General features: G+C 39.1%; 1 protein-coding gene across 3 annotated transcripts in view; it reads left to right on the forward strand.

Moving 5' to 3' along the window:
* The window catches only part of ARMC8 (armadillo repeat containing 8), a 52,983-nt gene that overhangs the window by 13,114 nt on the left and 17,149 nt on the right, over positions 1-22,720 (forward strand). Inside the window, exons 3-11 of one of the 3 annotated variants that reach the window (XM_028730796.2) lie at positions 21-92; positions 7,795-7,937; positions 8,020-8,117; positions 10,590-10,682; positions 13,823-13,882; positions 17,901-17,981; positions 20,433-20,508; positions 20,617-20,707; positions 22,028-22,088. In XM_028730796.2, the coding sequence (XP_028586629.1) occupies positions 21-92; positions 7,795-7,937; positions 8,020-8,117; positions 10,590-10,682; positions 13,823-13,882; positions 17,901-17,981; positions 20,433-20,508; positions 20,617-20,707; positions 22,028-22,088 (775 nt within the window). The remainder of the gene's footprint in view (positions 1-20; positions 93-7,794; positions 7,938-8,019; positions 8,118-10,589; positions 10,683-13,822; positions 13,883-17,900; positions 17,982-20,432; positions 20,509-20,616; positions 20,708-22,027; positions 22,089-22,720) is intronic. The other 2 variants (XM_028730798.2, XM_028730797.2) reach the window with 2 other exon arrangements.

The raw sequence follows: 22,720 nt of genomic DNA on the forward strand, positions 1-22,720 counted from the left end.
TTCTCTTTCTGGATTTACAGAGATATGAAAAATGCTGTAATTGGAAACAACAAACAAAAAGCCAACTTGATTGTTTTGGGAGCAGTTCCAAGGTATGTCCTCTGCTACTCTCCTTTTCACTGATTCACAGCAGGTCTCAAGTTAAGCTATTAAGATATTGGCACTTTAATTTGACTGTCTGTCATTGCATTTGTCTTTTCTTCACTGTAACTGAGATTAGTATGTCCAGTTCCTAGTATAAAACGAATTATGCAGACACATTTATACTACAAAAGTTGGGTTTTATGGGTGATACCCACATTTCTCAGAAAATACTTCCCCAAACATACTTGCTTAGTAAAGCCTCTTAAGATTCAGTGCAATTTGAAACAGCTTTAGGTTTTATCTGTATCCCACTTACCAAAAATAAGAAATGTATAACAAAACATATAATTTTTGTATTTCTGTAAGATGTTTCAGTTTGGGCTGCAAAGTTTAATGCCTTTTGTAGGTCATACCACGTTTTTTTTGTAGCCCTGAATAAACATAAGGACTCTGAGACCTGCTGACTGTTAGTCTTGTATTGCATCTCTTTTGCAGTTTGTTTATAATTCCTAACTTCATGTTGCATTTTAAAAAACAAAAACAAACACACACAAAAACCAACCAAAGAAGAATGGAACCTGGTTGATTTCTTCTGGAAAACCCTTGAGTCGTAAAACATCAAAATAGTTGCATTTCAGTCTGTCTACCTGATGCTGATTATCCCCATAATTTCTTAGAACATTGTTTAGCATTTTTACTGGTTGGTGTCTTTTTCTTCTATCTTGTGGGTATTAGATTTTGCTATGTACAGTGGTAACTCTGGATACGAATGGGATCCGTTCCGGAGCCCCGTTCGCATCCTGAAGCGAACCCAACCCACGTCTGCGCATGCGCGGGTCACAATTTGCCGCTTCCGCGCATGCGCATGACATGTTGAGCGCATGCGCGAGCGGGGAAACCCGAAAGTAACGCGCTCCGTTACTTCCAGGTCACTGTGGAGCGAAACCCAAAAATGTTCAACCCGAAGCTATTTCAACCCGAGGTATGACTGTATAAACTTTTCCCATAAAAGTGTAAACATCAGTTTCAGTAACTGTCATTTATAAACATAATCAGCATGCCTCAGCTACTTAGTATAGGCACTTCATGAATCTCTCTTAAGTTTTATGATAATTAAAAAATAGATGTTTGAAGACACAAGAGCATGTATTTTTAGATATGCAAGTTTAACTGAATTGTGCCTCTCTTCCATGGAAGACACACATTTACTAGGCCATCTTTCAGAATTTTGTCAGGTTTTGCTGACACTGCCTTCTCTGTATGAATTAGATGTTATCATTAAAAAACAAACATAATTTCTGCATAAGGTGGCATAACTTCTAAAATCAGCCCATGTTAAAGTTCCTCTAATATCATTCACTTCAAGAAGGTTTGTTTTGTAAATTTACCTTCAGACAAGAGTTAGTTTGGAAATTTTTCAATACAAACTCTTAAACTAATGTACTGTATCACATGGTGCTGTTTCAATTTACTTATAAAAGAAGAATGCTGCAACTTAGGTTCTTGACTTGTGCTGGGCAAAGGAAATGTGTACAGCTTATGGGATGTTGACTTTTGTTGTAATCTTCATTCTTTCCTTTCCTGCTATAGCATCACTGTACAGGAGTGCAATTTCCACAGCCACCACAACTTGATTCTTTATGTTGAATTCTTGTAGCCTTACTAAAACAAATGCAGTACCCCACTCATTTATGTGTACCTCTGTTTTGATAAATTGGACAGAAGGTACTGATGGCTGTTTGTCTGGAAGGAGTTTTGTGTGTCTGATAACGTTTATCAGACTGTCAGTGACTATTTCTTAGGAATTTTTAGTCACTGAAAACAAACCAATTTATAGAAAGGCAGTGTTATTTGGCATATCTCAGCTGTGAATCCATTGGCAAATGTATATTAATGTATAATGCCCTCTATTTTTCACTGTCAATGATTTATTGGCTTACCAGAATATAAAAGTAATGAAAGAAACTGTACATCCATGAGTCTTTTGGAAAATCTGTTTTGAAAGTGCTCAGGATAAGTATAGTCCAGTATTTCTGGAGCAGTGAATTGGGGCTCCACCGTAACGAGATACGGAAGTAAAGAGGCTGATAGTGCCCAAGACCCTGAGTTATGCTGGTTTGATCAGTCAGTTTCTTCATAATCACAACTTTGTGTATTTTGCAGAGAGTTGGACTAGGTGACCCATGGGATCCTGTCCAACTCTACAGTTCTATGAAACACCATAGGATTGCATCTAGAAGCTATGCAAATGTTCAAAAGTTCTTTACTAGCAGAAAAATTCATGCAAAAATAAATTATGTCGGTGTGTTAATTTGTATCCTGTAATTTGTAAGCACAAATGACACTTGTCAGCAGAAGTGGAAGCAAATTATAGGAGATGATCATCCATGCTTGGTTAAAAAGTCTGGCCTAATTGTAGTATAGTAATGTAGGAGAAAGAGGAATGGTATGTAAGGGAACAGGATTCATAAGCAAATGGTGCTTGCATCTGTGTACATTTACACACTGGCTTACAATACATGTAGTTGACCCTCATTTTAAAGAGAGGTTAAAAATATAGGGCTTATCCCCTCCCATCTTGACCACCACTTCTGACCTGAACCCCAAGAAAACGGGGCTTATCCCCTCCCTAAGAAAAGCTCAGCAACTTTGACCTGAACCCCTAAAAAACAGGGGCAGATCACTGCCAGTTTTTAATTCTGTGAGAAGATCTCAGTCTCTTGGAAGTTGGCCACCCCTGCTCTAGGGCAATTTGTCAGTATTGTCAATGTATGATTGCCTAATACTTCAAATTGATTAGCAGGTGAATGGAATCCTACAGTTCATATGTAACATTGGACTTCTGTCTTCAAATACTCTTTATTTTTTAACTTTATTACATTTATATGCCACTTTTATTCCAATGTGAAACCCAAATAGTGTGCATGTGATTCCCAGGTGATCTTGGTGCTGACCAGACCAGACCAGCTTAGCTTCAAGCAGATGATTCTATTTTAAGTGACACACTCTTAGTGAAAATGTTCTGAGGATCAGAGTGCCTTTAGATTCCTCACAAAGAAAATAATCTTATGGGAGATACCTAAAAATGATAATACTATTGATTCTAATGACTTCAAAGTAGTTGATTATGATGACCAAAGCCTATAATGCTATTATGTAGTTTGTGCAAGACTCTACTTGACATGCTAGGTGTGAGAAACTGATCATAGTGATAAACAGAGTGACTTCTTCCATTAAGCTTATCCTGTTAGGCTTGTTCATTCTCAGTGTTTGGAGTTGTTTGGACCTGCTGCAGATACTAAAGTTTACTTTATAAAAAAAAAAGATAATCACAGGCAACCTTTTCAACTCTTGTTTCTGGAATAAGCATTGAGATTGACTACCTGCAGAAGTGATGGCTTGGAATTGCTGTAATATTGAATTTTCTTCCCTTTACCACCTAGGACAGTCTTCTTTTCAACTACTGTTCCTTACTCTTGGGGTGCAGGGTGGGTTTTGGGGAAAGGCTATGCAGTTATACCTACCTGAGCCAAAGAATTAAAATGCTGCCGCACATGTTCATGTACCCAGAGCATATGAGTTAGCACAGACCTGCTGCATTTGTGTTCAATCTTTTATACCATAGGAGTTTTTAACAAGTTCAGCATAATAGCTGGATGGGTTTACTTGTGGGCTACTACTAATAATACTGGCACTGTTTGCCATCATGGTAAGTTATAGTGTGAAACAAATTGTGGTTTAGCTATGGTCAAATCCCACTTACCTCACTCCTTCCTTTACCCAAGCCAGAAGGGAACAGACCATAATACTGACTTGTCTCTACATGTGATCTACGGTAGCTTTTTTGAGCTGTAGTAGTGAAATCTGAGTAATTGCATTTTCTGTGCATATTTTCAATGTTTTAGGTTTACACTTAAAGTGTAGTGTAGTGAATGTGACAAACACATCCATTATACAAGTTCACTCACCTGAAAGTGTGATTGAGTATACACTTTGGGGTATGTGTGATATTAAAATTTTAGTAGTGAAGTATGAATAACGTCAAGTATGGTAAGTGTGACTTTTTCTACTTGACATCTTTTCATTTTTTTATATAAAAATGTCGTTAAGAGTACAGTCATACCTCGGGTTCCAGCCGCTTCAGGCTGCGTTTTTTTTGGGTTATGCACCTGCCGAAACCCAGAAGTACCGGAATGGGTTACTTCTGGGTTTCGGCGGCCGTGCATGCGCAGAAGTGCCGAATCGCAACCCGTGCGTGCACAGACGCACCGCTGCGGGTTGTGAACGTGCATCCCACACGGATCACGGTCGCAACCCTAGTATCCACTGTGCATAATTATCTTCAGTTGTTTCAGTAAGAGATCCAGTTAATCACTTTTCCATATTGCTTGGAAGAGTTAAAATGTGTGTGTTTGCAAAGGGGAGGGATACCTTTTTTACATACCTTTTGTGTGCAGTCTTAAGCAGATGTGTGGAATGTGCTGCTGAGATTCTTTCTGAAGAGGATTAATTAACAGAATCTCATGATCCTATTAAGGAAAGTTCTTTTCTGTAGTCTCTGCATGGGATGTAAAGTAAGAGGTTGGTTTGTATAATTAACGTAAATACGAAGTGGTTAAGTACTTGCAGTAATTAGTATAGGACGAGGAAGTTAAGGAAGAATGTCTGAATACATATAAGGTTGAGGCTGCCAGTCAGTTGACTGGTCCAAATTAGGTCAGTTGACTACTATCAAAAATAACAACATATCAAGGCTGCTTCTACTAGTCACCTTGTAGAACCATAGGTATTTCTGAACAGGATCACAAGCAGTCATTGGGGCCATAGGTCTCTCTCTTTGATTCCCTCTTACTTATTGCAGCATCCTGAGAATCTGCTGTGGCTATCTGTTCTGTAAAGGTCAAGTAGCGGATTGGACTTGAGTCTAGAAACATATACATTTGTTGTTTGAAAATAATTTGTGTAAAAAATGCAAGTATCAAACTTAATGGATAAAGTATCTTTTGTTAATATTTTTAAAAATAAAACAACAAAAAACCTTATCTATTATTTGACAAGTCTGTTGACCAAATCTCTTTTTACTGGTCAAATGCTTGAATAGTTAATATTTCTGTGGATATGAGTGCAAGAGTATGGTTTGGGTTATGCACATACATAGGTTAAACGATCCATAGGATCAAATATTAATATGTCTTGGAAATAATGTTTTAACCATTTAGAAGGATAAAATCATGGGGCAGTTCTCCCTAAGACAGTGGTTGGAACAAAAATTTGTAGAACTACTGATAGCTGGAATTATATACTTCATCATACTTGTTTTATTTGTGTTGTGCTTTCTTGACTGTTACCTGTGTGGTTTATTTTTTTATTGAATAAAATACCTTGACAAAGCAAAAAGCCTAAATAATTACTCTCTTTTAAAAATCTTCTTGGGAAATGGCAAATTCAGATTGTTGGAGAAAAATGATTTTAGAAACTTTGGGTCAAGGAAATATTCCTCTGATATCTTGAGTTAAACCAGGGTTCTTCAAACTCGGCCTTCTAGCTGTTTTAAGACTACAGTTCCCATCATCCCTGACCACTGGTCCTGCTAGCTAGGGAGTTGTAGGCCAAAAACATCTGGAGGGCCGAGTTTGTAGTGGCATTCTACCAGCAACAGCTTTTGCTTTTCACCTTCCATCCCTAATCTTTTAGTCTGAAGTGGCAGGATACTGACAGCCAAACTACACATTTAGCTGTACATGCTTTTAGACAAGCAAACCTAAGCCAGCCACTTTGACAGTGATACTTTGAGTTCTTGTGAGTTAAAAATGGCATGAATATTAATTCAGTGTTTCATATTTTTATGTTAATTTCGTTGATTTGATCAGTTTGGCTGTATACAAGGATTGTGCACATGGCACTATAGCTACTGAATTAGGCACCTCAGGCAGCATTCAGAGCTGTTTCTGGAAGAGGGCATTCTGGTGAACTTGTGTGATCTTCTGAAGTGGGATACTATCCTAATAAGTAAGGTAAAGGGACTGACCATTAGGTCCAGTCGTGACTGACTCTGGGGTTGCGGCGCTCATCTCCCTTTATTGGCCGAGGGAGCCAGCGTACAGCTTCTGGGTCATGTGGCCTAGCCCCACTTACCACAGGGTCATACCCATTAAATTCAGTAGGATTTGCGAGTGAACATGGATAAGATTGCATTGCAAAACTCTGAAATACATCTCAGAAAGATGAGGGACGTAAAACTGATCCTTATTCATGGTGACTGATAAAGTAGTCATCTGAAAATACATTTAGATTTAAAAGTCCTTAGTTGAAAGAACATTTTATGAAATAACTGCACCATCTTCCCAAATAAAGACAGAATTCATATGATAGAATGAAATAAAGCAGTAGGATCAATTGCTTACAGTTAAAGTGAATTCCAGCTGTAGTGAACAGATCATTTGTATCAGTGTAAGTCTTAATGGAATTTGATGTCTAGAATAAAGGAGTGCTTTCTGTATGTCTATGAAAGAATCTCATAGATCAGGGTGTGGAGCTTTTCTGGCTCCAAAGGCCAGATCAGTATCAGGCCAGTGGTATGGCCCAATTTAAATGTCATCTGATCACCTGATTGGCAGGTGGGCATGGCCAATTTTGAGGGTACACAGGGAGCTTTAGGGGAGAGGAGGGGGAAGTTCTGTCCCATGAGTGAAAGTCTGCTTTGTGAGCAGAACAGCAGCATTGACTGCAACTCTAGGTCAGGGGTTAGCAACATTTTTCAGCCGTGGGCCGGTCCACCGTCCCTCAGACCATGTGGTGGGCCGGACTGTATTTTTTTTGGGGGGGGGGGAATGAATGAATTCCTATGCCCCACAAATAACCCAGAGATGCATTTTAAATAAAAGCACACATTCTACTCATGTAAAAAACCAGGCAGGTCCCACAAATAACCCATAGATGCATTTTAAATAAAAGGACACATTCTACTCATGTAAAAACACGCTGATTCCCGGACCGTCTGTGAGCCGGATTGAGAAGGCGATTGGGCCGCATCTGGCCCACGGGCCTTAGGTTGCCTACCCCTGCTCTAGGTTATGTGACAGCTCCACCAGCGTTGCATGTTGTCATGTTGGGCAGGGCTAAGATTTGTTGTTGTCTAACAAGTTGCATATGCCTCAGCAGAAGTGGGAGGGGAAAAAATATTCCAACTCTTTCCTTAGGGTTGTGTTATAGCATATCCCTTTTTATAAATGGGCATCTGGAGGTCCCGTTTAGTTGTGATAGCAGGGAGGAGGCTAGGAAGGTAAAAGGTTCTCAATACAAGATTTTGTTTTTTGACAATGTGCTCTAGATTTGTTCTAAGGTTTCAAACTTATTTTGCTTAATGCTTTCTTATAGAACAATATAATTACAAATGAGAGCTACTCTGATTCCTTAGATATTACCCTGCTTTTACCAGTCTTCCATTTTCTTTTGGTTCTTACACACCTATTCCTTAGTGTTGGTATCTGATATTGTCTCCTTATCCCCATTAGTCCATCTTATGTAGACTGGACAGTCTCCAGCGTAGGATTGTGTCCTTTCTGTGTATAACACTTAACTCATGACTTGGGCTAGCACAGAGCAGTGTTTCCCCTTTCCATAGTACTGGCTTACTTTTAACATAAAATAGTTATTTGTTTGAATTATGCTTTGCTAAGTCAAACTTTTCTTTTGTGTTTCCGTGTATAGGTTGCTATACTTGCTTCAGCAAGAAACCTCCAGCACTGAGCTGAAAACTGAATGTGCAGTGGTGCTAGGAAGCCTTGCAATGGGTACAGAAAACAATGTTAAATCTCTTCTGGACTGCCATATCATACCAGCCTTACTACAAGGTACCTTCATTTTCATTATTGTTATCCTCTTGTTTGCACAGCATTTGAGAACTGGAAAAAGTTTCTCAACTTGTATTCACAGGGTTACTGTCGCCAGATCTTAAATTTATTGAAGCTTGCCTCAGATGTCTTCGCACCATTTTTACCAGCCCTGTAACTCCTGAAGAACTATTGTACACGGTAAGTTATATGCAACAGGTATGTTTTCTGCAATAGCTGGTCACACATTGTAGCTCATTTAGAACACTCTTGTGTATGAGAGTGTGTGTTGCTGAAAGAATTTTGAACGATGGTGATTGTGAAAGGATTCCACACGATGGCATATGTGTGTTGGAGAACTGGCTTCATGGGAACTGGAAGCTAGAAAAGAATTTCTAAAGTTCTGCCGCTCTGTGGAGTAGGAGTGCCTGGCGTGCTCTGGTCCAATGGGGTCACGAAGAGTCGGACACGACTAAACGACTAAACAACAACAACCCTTAAGGACCTATATCTTCCATCCTAATATATAAGGCAATTCAAAAAGTGAACTGTATTGCAGTAAGTGCCTGTCACCATAGCCATCTGTTGCAGCAGAAATTTGTGAGACCTTCTCTTATTCGCCCATATGAGAGGTTTGTGAAAACTATAGTATAAACACCAAGAATAAAAGCAAACAAACGTTTCACTTCAATGTTATCTGTGTTGTAAAATGAGTTTGAAGGATTTTAACTCAAACTATTGGCAATTTTATTCAATGTTAAGTTTTGGGAGATATTTGGGAGATAATAGATTATTATTCACAAATTATTTCTTTATGTGAACTAGTAAGAAACCTGTTTCAATTGCAGTGGGAAAATTGGTTAACATTAACCCAGTGTAATCATGATATCTGAGGAAATAAACTCTGATTTATAGGATTAAAGGTTCCTATGTTCATTTTCAAAAGAAAACTACTAAACAGGGGACAACGTGCAGCTTGTAGAGTCTTATTAGAAATCTGAGAAACTCCATTTCTGAAAGGAAGAGCTAGGTTGCCCCAGATCACTTTTCCCTGGAGCCTCCTGTGTGTCTGCTTTTTCTGAGTTGCTACTGTTAGCAGATCTCCTCCTTGTTATGGTGCTAAGTGAGCAGCCAGAAGTGAATAAATATTCATTATTCTAAGATCTGGGCCTGTTTCTGGGATTGGATGCTGGAGAACTTTCTAGCCAGAGGTATGTGATGGAGGAGCAGAGCATTTCTCTGGGGAATCCTCTGGAGGAGATGTGGAAGGGGCATGGAGGGCTGCAGAGATGAAGAGAGCAAGGGAAATCCTTTTGTGTTAGTGGAAGTCTGCTCATGCGATATTGGGTATCTCCCATTGATTTTACTTTTATACAGATTTAGGTGGAAGTTGCTCACTGGGGCAAGACAATATGAGCATATAACACTGATCCTGACGCGTCTGCACTAGCTGCCAATTAATTTCCAGGCCCAAACTAAAGTGCTGGAATCCTTAACGGCTCAGGACTACAATACCTCAAGGACCATCTCTCCTCCATATGAACCAGCTCAGGCCGTTCTGCCTCCTCCATGAGAGATCTGGAGAGTGGCAACTTGAGAATAGGCCTTTTCTGCAGTGGCTTCCCATTTGCAGAATGCTCTCCCCAGGCACCTTCATTACTTATCTTTAGGTGCCAGGCAAAAATGTTTCTTTTTAACCAGACCTTTGACCGATTAACATTCTATGTCATTTAAAATATGTTTAAAATACATTTGAGGGAGGGGGCTTATTGGTTTGTTTTGTTGTGTATTTTGTGCTCTTGTATTGTATTTTTATGCAATCTTTTGATGAAGGGCAGTATACAAACTTAATAAATAAAATAAATAAACTCCAACTTAACTCAAATTTCTTTAACAGGGAGATAGTCCTCCTGATAAATATTTAAGATGGTATTATGGATTCACATGATTTTTGCAGAGGATTCCCTAAAAACTAGCAATGAAGCATAGGTTACCTCAGTGTCCGCAGATGTTTTCTTTTATAAGTTGGTGGTTTCATTATATATTCATTTGTAAAACTAAATCTGGATCAGTGTTGTGATGCTAGCAAGCACTGGATCGGTGAATTTCATTGTAAGCTTTAATTTTGTGGTGTTTTGGGAGGGACGCTGTGTAAAATCATGCAAATTCAAGATGATCCGTTTTAATTCTACTGAATGAGACTTCAGGGAAAGCAGTGTGTGTTGCTTCCTTTTTCTGTTGGTCTGAGGAGGGAAAGTGACTGGGAGAGAGAAGGAACCAGAACTGGTGGTGCCAATGGGCCCAAAAATGTTGGCGGCCACCCTACCTTCACAGATTCTGTTTCCAGACATTTCTTAGCCATGCTGAAGGCTATAAGTCTGTTATAAGCAGAGCTGAAATGTCAGTATTCTGAGACTGTTACTGTATTCTCTGCTATCGCTAGATTTCTTCTGAACAATGTCACAGCTGTATAGATTTCAAAAATCACTGGTTAGAGATGGTCAGTTATGAATATATAAAAAATCCCATTATAAGGCTCCAAGCTGTTTGTTTCCTTGTGAATCTCAATAGAAAAAGGGAATAACCCAGTGCATGTAGTGTATACACAATAACTGCTTGCTGGTGTTGAAAATTTTAGTTGTAATGTTCAGCTTTCTCTCCTGACTCTTTTAGGATGCTACAGTTATTCCCCACCTCATGGCACTGCTCAGTAGGTCTCGATATACTCAAGAATACATATGTCAGATCTTCTCACATTGCTGCAAAGTAAGAAAGGAGCATGAAACATTCTACTGGGGTCTGTAAAACCAAGTATTCCCTTTTGCTGGGCTTTAAAAATACTGTTTTGTTAAGATAACTGTGTGTGTGAGTGAAACAGTGGGCCAGACATAGTAGAATATTTTCTTTGATTTGCTTGCCAGGGCTAAGCAGGGTTGCTCTTAAAGCAAAATAAAAGGAGAAAATACGAGTTAAGATACACATTTCATTAAAAAATTAGCAAGGCACAAGCCTTTTTCAGGGTGACTGTATATTAAGGTTTCTCACTAAAGCTCTCAAATCATCACAACATGAATGAACCACTCCTTAATTTTTTGCTCTGTAGAACAGTTAAATTTTTGGACAGTATTTCAGAACTTGTATATATTCCAGATTTAACCAACCATAGCTTTATTTCTGTTTACAAACTTCTCTCTGCGTGCGTCTGTCTGTCTGTCTATTTTTTAAGAAATTGACTGCCTGAAATTTGGCAGTTATTATCTGCAGAAATGATGTGGTACATGCTTCAAACCTCATTTTCACAGTCCAAAATCTTAACAATATAAATACTTTCCCGGAGAGTTGTTCCTACTCTGTCTGCTCTTCTATAGGTGTTATCTCATCTGTGTCTCCAGTATTTGACACCTACAAATGTGTGACAGATGTAGCCATTGTCCCAAGGTTTCTGAGTAAAGTGACACAACTATGCATAGCTATATTCTTGCTCCACCCTGGTTTAAAACTTGGGCTGTTATCTTTGAGTCCTTTTCTTTCCCATCTCTGTCCTATAAAGGTGTCCAGTGTGGTGTAGTGGTTAAGAGCGGTGGACTCGTAATCTGGTGAACCGGTTTCGATTCCCTGCTCCTCCACATGCAGCTGCTGGGTGACCTTGGGCTACTCACACTTCTCTGAAGTCTTGTAGGCCCACTCACCTCACAGAGTGTTTGTTGTGGGGGAGGACAGGAAAAGGAGAATGTTAGCCGCTTTGAGACTCCTTAGGGTAGTGATAAAGCAGGATATCAAATCCAAACTCCTCCTCTTATCGTTCACCCTGCCATTTCCTACGCCCTGCATGTGTCTGGAACTAGTGCAGGTTGTGATTAGGGCAACTCGGTTGAGCTCACCCAGCTTTGAAAAGCCCATGCTTGATACTGAAGATAAATTATTGCATTGAGTCTGAGGTGGAGCAGAAGATTTGACAATCCAGAAATCTCAAATTATGTCACTGTTCCTCTTCATATGCATTCAGAACCAGATTAATTTTGGAAGAGGCAATCCTAAATCCACAGTTGTGACAAAACTAGGCAAGGAGGGGGCATTCAAATGCATGATTTCACTGCTGCAGTCTGAAGTGGTATCATGGAAGTAGAACATTACTATCCCTTGCTATTTCTGCATGCCTGTATCAGCCCGTTTTGTGTGACAGATACAAAATGTCCTGCTGTTCAGGGTCTTGTGCAATTATAGCTCAAACAGATGCAAAGGTTACAGAGCGCAAATAAACTGTAACAGCTGAAGTCTGACTGGAACACAAATTAAGTATTTTTTTCAAGGAATGTGTATCATATTAGAAATGAGTCTTGAGTTGCTACACCCAAATTTCCAGGGTCAAGTTTTCCATATATTGTCTGGCAGTTGCATAGAGGTTACTTCCTGAAATATCTGGCTTCACAAATATAACTTTTATAAACAATGTGTATGTTGATGTTCTGAACTAATTGAACAGAAAATGCTTCCTAAAATGTTTACCCAAAACATTGGCAAATGAGATAATTTCTTGTGACGTTTTGAATGCTGTGTGAATAAGAATGATCAAAATACAATTTTTAGCACCCTAAATCTTAAGTTTTGGCATATAGATTATTTTAGCACAAACAAACAAAAAAGTAGTGAATTGATGAGGTCATACAGAAAATTGCAAGAGTTACAATATACCATTTTAAAGTTTCCAGAAATACTATTAGAATAATGGGGAAAGTCAGCTTATCTGTTCTTAGTATCTTGCTGCTTATCAAGGTGTCCCCCCCCCCCATTTTTATTCTGCAACTGTGCTCTCCAGAGTTTCAGAAATAGTTCAAGACAGTATATTTGGACAGACTGTCTCAAGCAGCTGGTGGTGTGCTGTAATAATGCATAACATTTATTTAGCATTTAGAGTCTCCAAATGTCATTTACATTGTAATCCTTACAATAGAAATATTGTAGGAAGGTAGGTCAATATTTTCCCTATGTTGCAAACTGAAGTGGGTAAACTAGTTACAGCTATACAGCTTAATGCTGCATAGAGTCTTTTATGTTTTTACTAAAACCATGAAATCATTTGAAATCAATTGCAAAATTGTAGAGCAATGTCAATTATCTTATTGAACCTTCAGGAGACTACACATGCAAATCTACACCTGAGTAATTACAGATTGGGGATACTAACAAAGGATTTAAAAACTGAGCAATAGAGTTTGCACAAAAACCTGACCAAAGCCAACCAATTTATACTTGTATTTTACTAGTGAAGAACATTGAGGCTGAAATATAGTAATCCACTAGTGCTAACCCAGTCATTGTAGAGAATTTTGTTATTTAAAAGTCTTCTTTTTTTATCTCTTGAGAAATGTATTATTATTTGTTTGTCATTGTATGCAAACAAAAGTCTCAAAGTGACATAACAACAAATTTTAATACAAACAGTAGAATAAGGAGGACAAATTCTACCTCACTGTACCTCACCCACAGATCTACCAGTTTATTCCAATCTACCTTTTGTTAATCCCCGATTCGAGACACTTTATGCTAAAAGTAGGTGTTTTTTAAATTTCCTACTCCGTTTCATAGCCTTTACACTAGTTTTCAATCACTGTGTATATCTGATTTTTGAAATTTATGTACTCTTTTTCTATAGAAATGTTTTTCTGTCTTGTATATTCAGTAGTAGTTCCTGAATGCACACAGGGGCCTAGATTGGTCCACTGTATAAAATACTGGACATAGATCCATCTGATAAAGATCAAAATTCAGTTTATAAATCAATATTTGAGAGAACATGTGGGGAGGCGGGGTGGTAGGGGAAGGGAGTTAGGCCCACAAGTTGCAGGTTAAAAAGGAGAAAATGATACTTGACTTTAATTTTATATCTTTTAATATCTGTTCTTCAGCTCCGACACTGGCATAGCTGCGGCTTTAAATCCTCGCCTCAGCCACTTCTATGTGCCAATGTAAGTTTTTTTCCCTCCTTCAAAATGGTATATTAATTGCATTTTATCTAAACAAATTGTCAGTCGTAGTAGCTGAAGTCTGTCTTAAAAGTCCAGATTCTTCACAGCTGTTAACTTGGTTACTTGTTGCATAACGTCAGATTTCTACTTGAGCCAGATTTTGTGTATATATTTTATTGGCTAATTGAGTCATATATATTTTTAATAGTAAGAGAAAAGTTTTGCTGCTCTGATTTGGAGCCACCAGCCTTATGAGAGGATTGTGGCAAAAACAACACTGTTGAGTGGTATATGAAGTAGGGCTGGTTTTTGTAGTATGGATGTTGATGTTCATATCACCAGAAGAGTACAAATAGCCATAAAGTCCAAATTGTCAACCTCAAGCCAAGACTTTCCAGCTATCAACTCCCCACACAATGTACTGTAAATAGAGCAGAACTTTACATCACTCTGTAGGTTTCTACGGAAAATGACTTTGGGTGACTTAGTCAGTTGAACCTAATTGTACATTAGAGCAGAATTGGGGTGGGAGGGTTCAGTAGTCAACTGGCCAGGGAAAAAACTCTTCCCTTATCCCATTATGAGAATCCATTAGACTCTGAACACAAAGCAGAACCGAGGAATCAAACATCCTTAACTTATTCTAAAGTTTTAATCCTTTTGTTGTGAGAGGGGCAATCGTTGTGGGTGGCAAAAATAAACTGTAATGGAAACTGATGGAAACTCTGCACTAGTCTAATTTGACTACAACCAAGCATGGGTAGGCAAACTAAGGCCTGGGGGCCGGATCCGGCCCAATCACCTTCTAAATCCGGCCCGTGGGCGGTCAGGGAATCAGTGTGTTTTTACATGAGTAGAATGTGTGCTTTTATTTAAAATGCATTTCTGGGTTATTTGTGGGGCATAGGAATTCGTTCATTCCCCCCCCCCCCAAAAAAAATAGTCCGGCCCCCCATAAGGTCTGAGGGACAGTGGACAGACCCCCTGCTGAAATAGTTTGCTGACCCCTGGTTTAAAGTAACATAATTAGGGCCTCAATTTCAGATGGGGTGAATAGGTATTTTACCTTGTCTTTCTGAAATCTAATTGTTTATCTGTATCATAAAAATTTGGACTAGGCATATCTTTTATAATTTATGTTCAGTTGTATTGAGTAAAATATTCTTACTCGATTACAAGTGATCATCAAGGAAAAACATAGTTAGGGAGAAGTTTCTTTTTGTAAGTCCAGCCATAGGCTTATAACCTACCTATTAAAAAAGATACTCTAGGACGTGCTTCCTCAACCTTGGCCCTCCAGATGTTTTGAGACTACAATTCCCATCATCCCTGACCACTGGTCCTGCTAGCTAGGGATCATGGGAGTTGTAGACCAAAAACATCTGGAGGGCCAAGGTTGAGGAAGCCTGCTCTAGGATGAGGTTGAAGGAATAGAGACAGGAAAGATAAACTAGCCAAACAGCATTTTTTTCTTTTTAAGCAGCCACCACCACCATATTGGAGTTGCGTATCTTTTGGTTTCTGATATTTATTGCAACAAAACGAATTGGGTGAAAAGATGACTAGTATGTTTGAGGCCATCTAGTTGTCCATGCGATTTTCTGCCTTTTAAAATCTGGCTGTTTTGTATAAATTTATATTTTTGAACTTTTTCATAATCTTTACAATATCTAAAACACCGACTTGTTGAGGGGAGGGAGAGAAAGGAAATACATGAACCCATTATTAAAAGGGTGGGTTGAAAATAAAGTTGTAAATGAACGAAACAGGCACATATAAAATGCCACAGATAAGTAAAATATCATAAGGAAGAGAATAAAAACAGCAAATGGACAACACTATACTTTAATTATACTAAAATATATTGGGATTTCTTTTGACTCTTCCTTTTTTCATGTCTTCCTATTTAAGAATACTGCTTTTAAAAGTCAATTGGTAGGCGAGCTGGCAGGATATTTCCTGCAGAGTTTAAACTCTGTTACAGGCTTCCCATTCTATGATATTAGATGTAAGACACACGTGAGAAGAATGATTATTGCCTGTGCCTTTCATGGGGGGGGGGGGAATAGGTTTATTAAACTATCTGACATTTGGGGGGAAATTGCAAATTATGAACCTTCTTAAGCATTTTTCAGTGGAAAGGCGGGATACAAATGCTTTAATATTCCCAGTATATATATTTCTGTCCGTCCTTGTTCCTTGCTGCTTCTCTGTCAGCTGAAAGGCTTTCTTTTCTCACATTCCCACAAAGTTCTTGCAACCTGTGTTCCTTTTTCCATCTTGTGGATTTAGCTTTCTTTTGCAGTATTTTCTGTCTCCAGTTGACAGTTGTCTTTACTAACTTCATGAAGCTTGCTGAGACTACACATGGACATGTATTCTGCATCTATTTCCTCCAAAAATTGCACCCACTGCCAGACATCCCCCCCTTTCCCTGAACAGTTCAAGCCCATCCAGGATCTGATAAACTTTGCTGGGCAAAGTGCTTAGTAGTAATAGGGTTTCAGTAGAGTTGCCTACTGTTGGTCATGTTCAACCACAGTTTGGTATTTGAGAAATATTTCTTTAGGCTCTGATGCCCAGCTGTCATCTCCAATAATTGCACAGCTTTTAAGGCTTGGAGCTTCCACTTTAGACACAAAAAATGGGAGTATCGTCACCTGTTCTATATTGTTACCATTACATTTGGGGGAGGGGGAGCATTATCAGAAAGTAGAGACAAAAGAGTTATGAAAATTAATTGTCATTGAAGTTGGAATGATCAGTTGTCCGTTTGAGATGCACATCTTACAAAGCACTTTGGATCTCTTCTTCAGTTTACAACTCCTAGTCAGTCTGTACATTCTTTCATTACTAAGTCAGGATATTAAAATGCAAGTAAGAAAATGGCCTGCGGGGTTCTAGAAGCCATTCTGCTCACCCAAAATCTCATGTACTTAGAGTAAACCACTAGATCCTGGTGTCTGCTGTAGGATATGCCATGCCATCAAAATTTCTTTCTAGCCACTAAAGCTAGAGTTGATTCCTGTAATAAAGGGAAAGATGAGGATCTAATTCTGTTGCAGCATCAGACCTTAGGGTTCAAGGTATCTCAACATCACAGGAGGTGGTAATCCAGTGCATTGAACCGTGTGACATTTGGTGTATGGGTTGGATTCAGAGAATGAAGGGCCACTTGCACAGGTTGTCTTTTCTGGCTCCCTTCCCCTCCACCCCTTGTGCTCCCCCAAAGCCACTCTGTAGCATGGGATAGATAAGGGTGTGTGTGTGTGTTCTACAATGGAAGGGAAAACTGGAAGAATTTGGCAGGGCTGTCTTGTGAGAGTGGCAGCACTTTGTTTGAGACAACTTTGGATTCAAGCCTGGATTTTTACCAGAAGCTTGCTTTCATATTTTGCTGCTTGTCTTTTAAAAATACAAAAATTGAATAATTTATAGTGCCTGATTAAAAAGAAAATAAATGTTTTCTGAGTCTAATATGAGAAAGAGCAGAATTTTGATGAACGAAATTTGTTACAGCTAAACTGCACATTGCATTAAATGTGCAGTTTTGGGTATGTGTCTCAGGTTTTTTCTTTTTAAATAGCAGTTACCACAGCTTTTCTAATGGAAGCCACCACCACCCAGCTGCCACGTAGCTACTTTTCCATAGCAAATTACAGCTGTGGTGGGGGGCAGTTTCCTGGGATATTGGTGGAGGGTTAAACATTTCCCTGCAGTTCTGGCCCACTGCCCCCCTCAAATCGGCTGCTACTTTATATGGAAAAGCAGCACAACAGAAATCTTAGCATCTTAGCCCTTACTGGAGTTGCTGGATTCTTTCTTAAAAATTTAGCTTGACTCTCTTTTGGTAGCAATTTTGGAAGATGCCGTAAAAATCCAGTCTATTAGCTTGGAATGAACAATAATAAACTTGGAAAATGAGTAACCTTTTAATTTAGTATGCATTATGTACAGTAAATAATTATTTCTTCTCCCTTTACATTTAAGGAGCAATGGCTTTTTTCTTTTTTAATAGGGTCCAGACCATCAGACAGTCCTGTTTAACCATGGAGCAGTGCAGAATATTGCTCACCTGTTAACTTCTACATCTTATAAAGTAAGGCATTAATATAACCTCTATTCTATAAAGTAAGCCATTAGTTTGAATCTTGATGCAGCATCATTGCTGGAGTGAAGAAGTAAGTGCAACAGAAGCTGCTGTTTTGGTACAGAAGAGACTGCAAGCGTTTCACTTTTAGCAGTGTGTGTACAGATATGGGGAAACATCACAAAGCATATTTTCTTATAAAGGGCTCTTCTGTTATATACTTGAGAGCAATAAAAAAAGAAGAAAGTGGGAGAGTAGAAGGGAACATCATGGAAAGGGGTAGAGGAAAGTGAAGTTGAAGAAATATCTCTGATGGCATCTTCCTGGCAACATTATTCCTGTCATGCAGTAGCATGCTTAATCATTACTTAATTGTTTTGTTATTCTCCTAATACCAACTACTTGCAGGAAATTTAAAATGTAGAAATGTTAAAAAATGGCTATAAGTAATTAACCTTGTAACATTGAAAAGGACACCAACCTCCAAAAAGAAAACAAATATAAGATGAACTACTCAGAACATCACCAACAAAGAAACCATGGCAAACCAGCTCATCTTATTCCATCAGGTGCCCTGGGAGAGGATAGTTTTAACAGGCACTGTTAATTAGTGCCTGAAACTTCAAATTACAAATTAATTATATGGCAGAAATGGCCAATGGCAGAATTAAGAAAAGATTCAGACAATTAAATTCTTCAAAGCAAAGTGTATACTGAATTGAGTCATTTCTATCTTCAGTGAATAACATTAACTTTGGCCCAAGACGACTACTTAGTACATAACATGAAGTAATAAAAGAAAACTAGACCTCCTCAAAGTTAACTTTCCGAAACATAGAAAATAAAATTGCACTTTGTTGAATTCAAGTATAGTGGTACCTCGGGTTAAGTACTTAATTCATTCTGGAGGTCCATTCTTAACCTGAAACTGTTCTTAACCTGAAGCACCACTTTAGCTAATGGGGCTTCCTGCTGCTGCCGCGCCACCGGAGCATGATTTCTGTTCTCATCCTGAAGCAAAGTTCTTAACCCAAAGTACTATTTCTGGGTTAGCGGAGTCTGTAACCTGAAGCGTATGTAACCCGAGATACCACTGTATATGTTTAATATTTAGGGAAATGGAGGAAGGGGATTGAAAGTAAATCCCCGCTGGATGCTGCTTGGGAGACTGCACAGGGAGAATTCTGTATCTGGCATCTCCCAGCACATCATTCTTTAGGAAGGTCTTGATTTGCTTCCCCTGGTCAGTTTTAAAATTAACCTGGAAAAATTAGATTAATTACTTAGATGACCTTTTGTGATGTTTGAAAACATTCCATGTCATCTAGAATAGTTCTGGATCATGCTCTTAGCATGGAACCTGGTCCATGTCAGATATTATTGGGGAATTGCTATGATGAAGAGGCCTCTTGGAAGAGTTTGGTTGTTTTGGTGGCAAGTGAATTAAAAGACTGGCCTGAGACCCTGAAGAGCCACTCCCAGTCAGAATTGCCACTACTAGGCTAGATGGACAAGTAGAAAGGACTTAGTAGAAAGTAGCTTCCTATGATCTTTTTGAACCAGCCAAATTGGCTTTATACAAAGTTCATTGGCAACTCTGATTTTATCTGTAAATTGAGTAAAAGGATGTGAGGACCTGTGCTACAAATTGTATAATAAATATTCACTGGATAATTCACTGGATACAAATGCTCTGCAAGTTCCAAATATTAAGGCTTCCGTTGCGTTCTTTCGAAATGGAACATCCTGTAGTTTTAATCAGAAGTATGTTCTGTTCCATGCATTTAGACGTTGACTCGTAGAGTTACACTTCCCTGAAAAAGGGGTTTCCTGATAGCTCTGGAAAGTGAAAATCCCCTGTGTGCTTAGCCTTATATGAATTGGCAGTGAGAAACCTTGTGGGCATTTTATTTTGACTCATTATAAGTAGCCAAAGGTCGTTTCTCAAATTAGGTTGCACTGAGCCTGTTTACATTATGTGGGAAAGTAACTGCCCAAATATCAAATGCAATTATGATGCAAGGGAGGGTAGAGTGTCAAAGAAGAAGCTGATTGACAGGCCCTTGCAGCATGTCAAATGGAAGGGAGGAGAATGAAGAACGTGGGACTGGCAGTGTTAACTCTTGTTCAGCAAAAAGGAGACTCGTTCATTATACTGATTGGGAAGGAAGCAGGGAAACGTGGGTGAGCACTCATTCTGCACAAACTGGAGTGCATAAAAGTTTCAGAGTGAAGGAGAAGATGATTTCTGCTCTAGTAATGATTCAGATTCTGTTTTGGCAGGGCTCCCTCTCAGTTTGAGAACTGTGGCTCTAATCACTTAACCCTCCTAGCTTTTTTAAAGGACTTCCTTCATATTTGCACCACATTTTCAGTGGACTTCTGACAAATATTTAAGTGATAGTAGCTTTGACTGATTTTACATAAAACATAAATTTATAAATGTGTGTTTTTATACAGGTTCGAATGCAAGCACTGAAATGCTTTGCAGTTCTAGCCTTTGAAAACCCCCAGGTATCATTGACTCTCGTAAATGGTAAGCTGAGCACTTTGCTGTCAATATACAGATTCACAAAGTAATTGCAATTTTGCTAAGTAATTACAATTTAGTTACTTCCTGACACTTTGATTTTCTCATTTTCAGTGTTGGTTGATGGAGAACTATTACCACAGATTTTTGTGAAGATGTTACAAAGAGACAAGCCTATTGAAATGCAGCTCACATCAGCCAAATGGTAATATTCTTCAGGCTCAAGAAGGAGTAGCACTTTAAATCCGGCTTCCTCAACCTCAGCCCTCCAGATGTTTTCAGACTACAATTCCCATCATCCCTGACCACTGGTCCTGCTAGCTAGGGATCATGGGGGTTGTAGGCCAAAAAACATTTGGAGGGCTGAGGTTGAGGAAGCCTGCTTTAAATGCTACACATATTTACTTGTCACAATAAATTATGACTACACAACTGTGTCAACCCATACAGCAAATTAGCAAAATCAAAGGGTTGTATTCCACTCTCACCGTGAGACTGCTCAAGAGGGTCCTTCAGGCCTCTGGAATAGATAAGGGCGTGAAGGAGTGCTGAAGGTGGGCAGGAGAGGAAGGGAAAGACTTACTTTGCAAGCAGAATTATGTTCTGCTCACATAACAGCAGCATTAAATACCTGGGCCTGCAGATTGCCCACCTAATGTGAAGGTTGCAGATGTTGCTTGTTGTCTAGATAGCCTGGTAGGAGTTGGTGATCTTGGTGCATGTTGGCACAATGACATGGGCAAATGTAGTTATGAGGCCCAGGAAGTGAACTTTAGATTGCTAGGTAGGATGCTGATGGTAGTTTTTTCTGAAATGCTCCTGGATCCACACACAGGTGCAATTTTTCTCCCTCTCATAACATTAGAACTCGGGGACATTAGAACTCGGGGACATCTAGTGAAGCTGAATGTTGTAAAGAGTCAGGACCAACAAAACAAAGTACTTCTTCATAGAGTGCATAGTTAAACTATGTAGTTGTGTCCACTTGACCACTCACACTACTATGGCACTACCAACAGGGCCTCTTGCTCAGTGGTAGAGTAGAAGATTTACATGAAGAAAGTTCCAGCTTCAGTAACTGGCATCTACAGTTAAAGGGGGTAATGGGAGTGGGCTGTCTCTGCCTAAAGCTCTGGTGGCCCATTGGGAGTCAGAATAGACTGTACGGGCTAGATGAACAAATTCTCTGACCTGTTATAAGGCAGCTTCCTGCGTTCCACTTTAGTATAGCTTTCTTCCCCACCAGCTTATATCTGCTCTAACAAGGGTCATGATACTCTTCTTCTGCTTTCCAGAGCTTTACTATTTCATTTGTTTTTAAAGCGTGTCCCCTTAACTGCTGAATGGTTCATTCAGCAATGAGACAAAACAAAATCTAAAATATACTTGATACTTCTGACAATATGGGTAAATTAGGTCTGTAGTTCTGTCTAAGGTAGTGTAAGCCTTCTAATGATTTAAAAAAAATAATTCTCTGTATATACTACATGTGTCAGTTAATCAGCATTTTGATGTTCCATTGTAGCCTTACTTACATGTGCAGAGCTGGAGCAATTCGCACTGATGATACCTGCATTGTGTTAAAGGTAAGTTGAGTAAGCATATAGCTGTACTTAGACAAATTGTGTTTTGCACCAGGGTCTCGCCTAGGAATTTAGGAAGCACTAATAAAGCTGTTCCTACTTGGTGGTGATTAGCAGCTGCTAGTTTTTGGTAGTATGGTTATGAAATATGCACCCTCTTTGCTCTTGACTTCTGTTGGCCTATCCTTGTTAACCGTATGGACTGCAGCAATGTGTTCTATGTGAAGAGTCTTTTGGAGCGGAAGGGGTTTTTGTTTTTGTTTTTAAAGTTGCATATGTATCATCAATGCAACATACCTTTATCAGCTTCTCAGGTTTGGACTAAAGTCAAGTTGATTTAGAAGTTAGTTCACTATACTGAGTACACTGCCTTGGATGATGGTTGTGCTGCACAGTCGTTGCCTATGTGAGATGCTCCCCATCCTGGGAATGGGGCAGCCTGGGGATCATACTGAGAAATTGAGGGTATATTGAATGATACAAAGGGCAATTTGAAAAGCATTTGATATTGTGTGGAGAGTAGGTTATAGCCCTCTTCCAGCAGCTATTCTGGATGGTGCCAGAACATGAACGAATACCCCTGTTCCTCTGCACTTTGCAGATCAGGAGAGGAAATGCAGCATTGTATATCAGTT

Source organism: Podarcis muralis, chromosome 6 (genome assembly GCF_964188315.1).
Source record: "Podarcis muralis chromosome 6, rPodMur119.hap1.1, whole genome shotgun sequence".
NCBI classification, from domain to species: Eukaryota; Metazoa; Chordata; class Lepidosauria; order Squamata; family Lacertidae; genus Podarcis; species Podarcis muralis.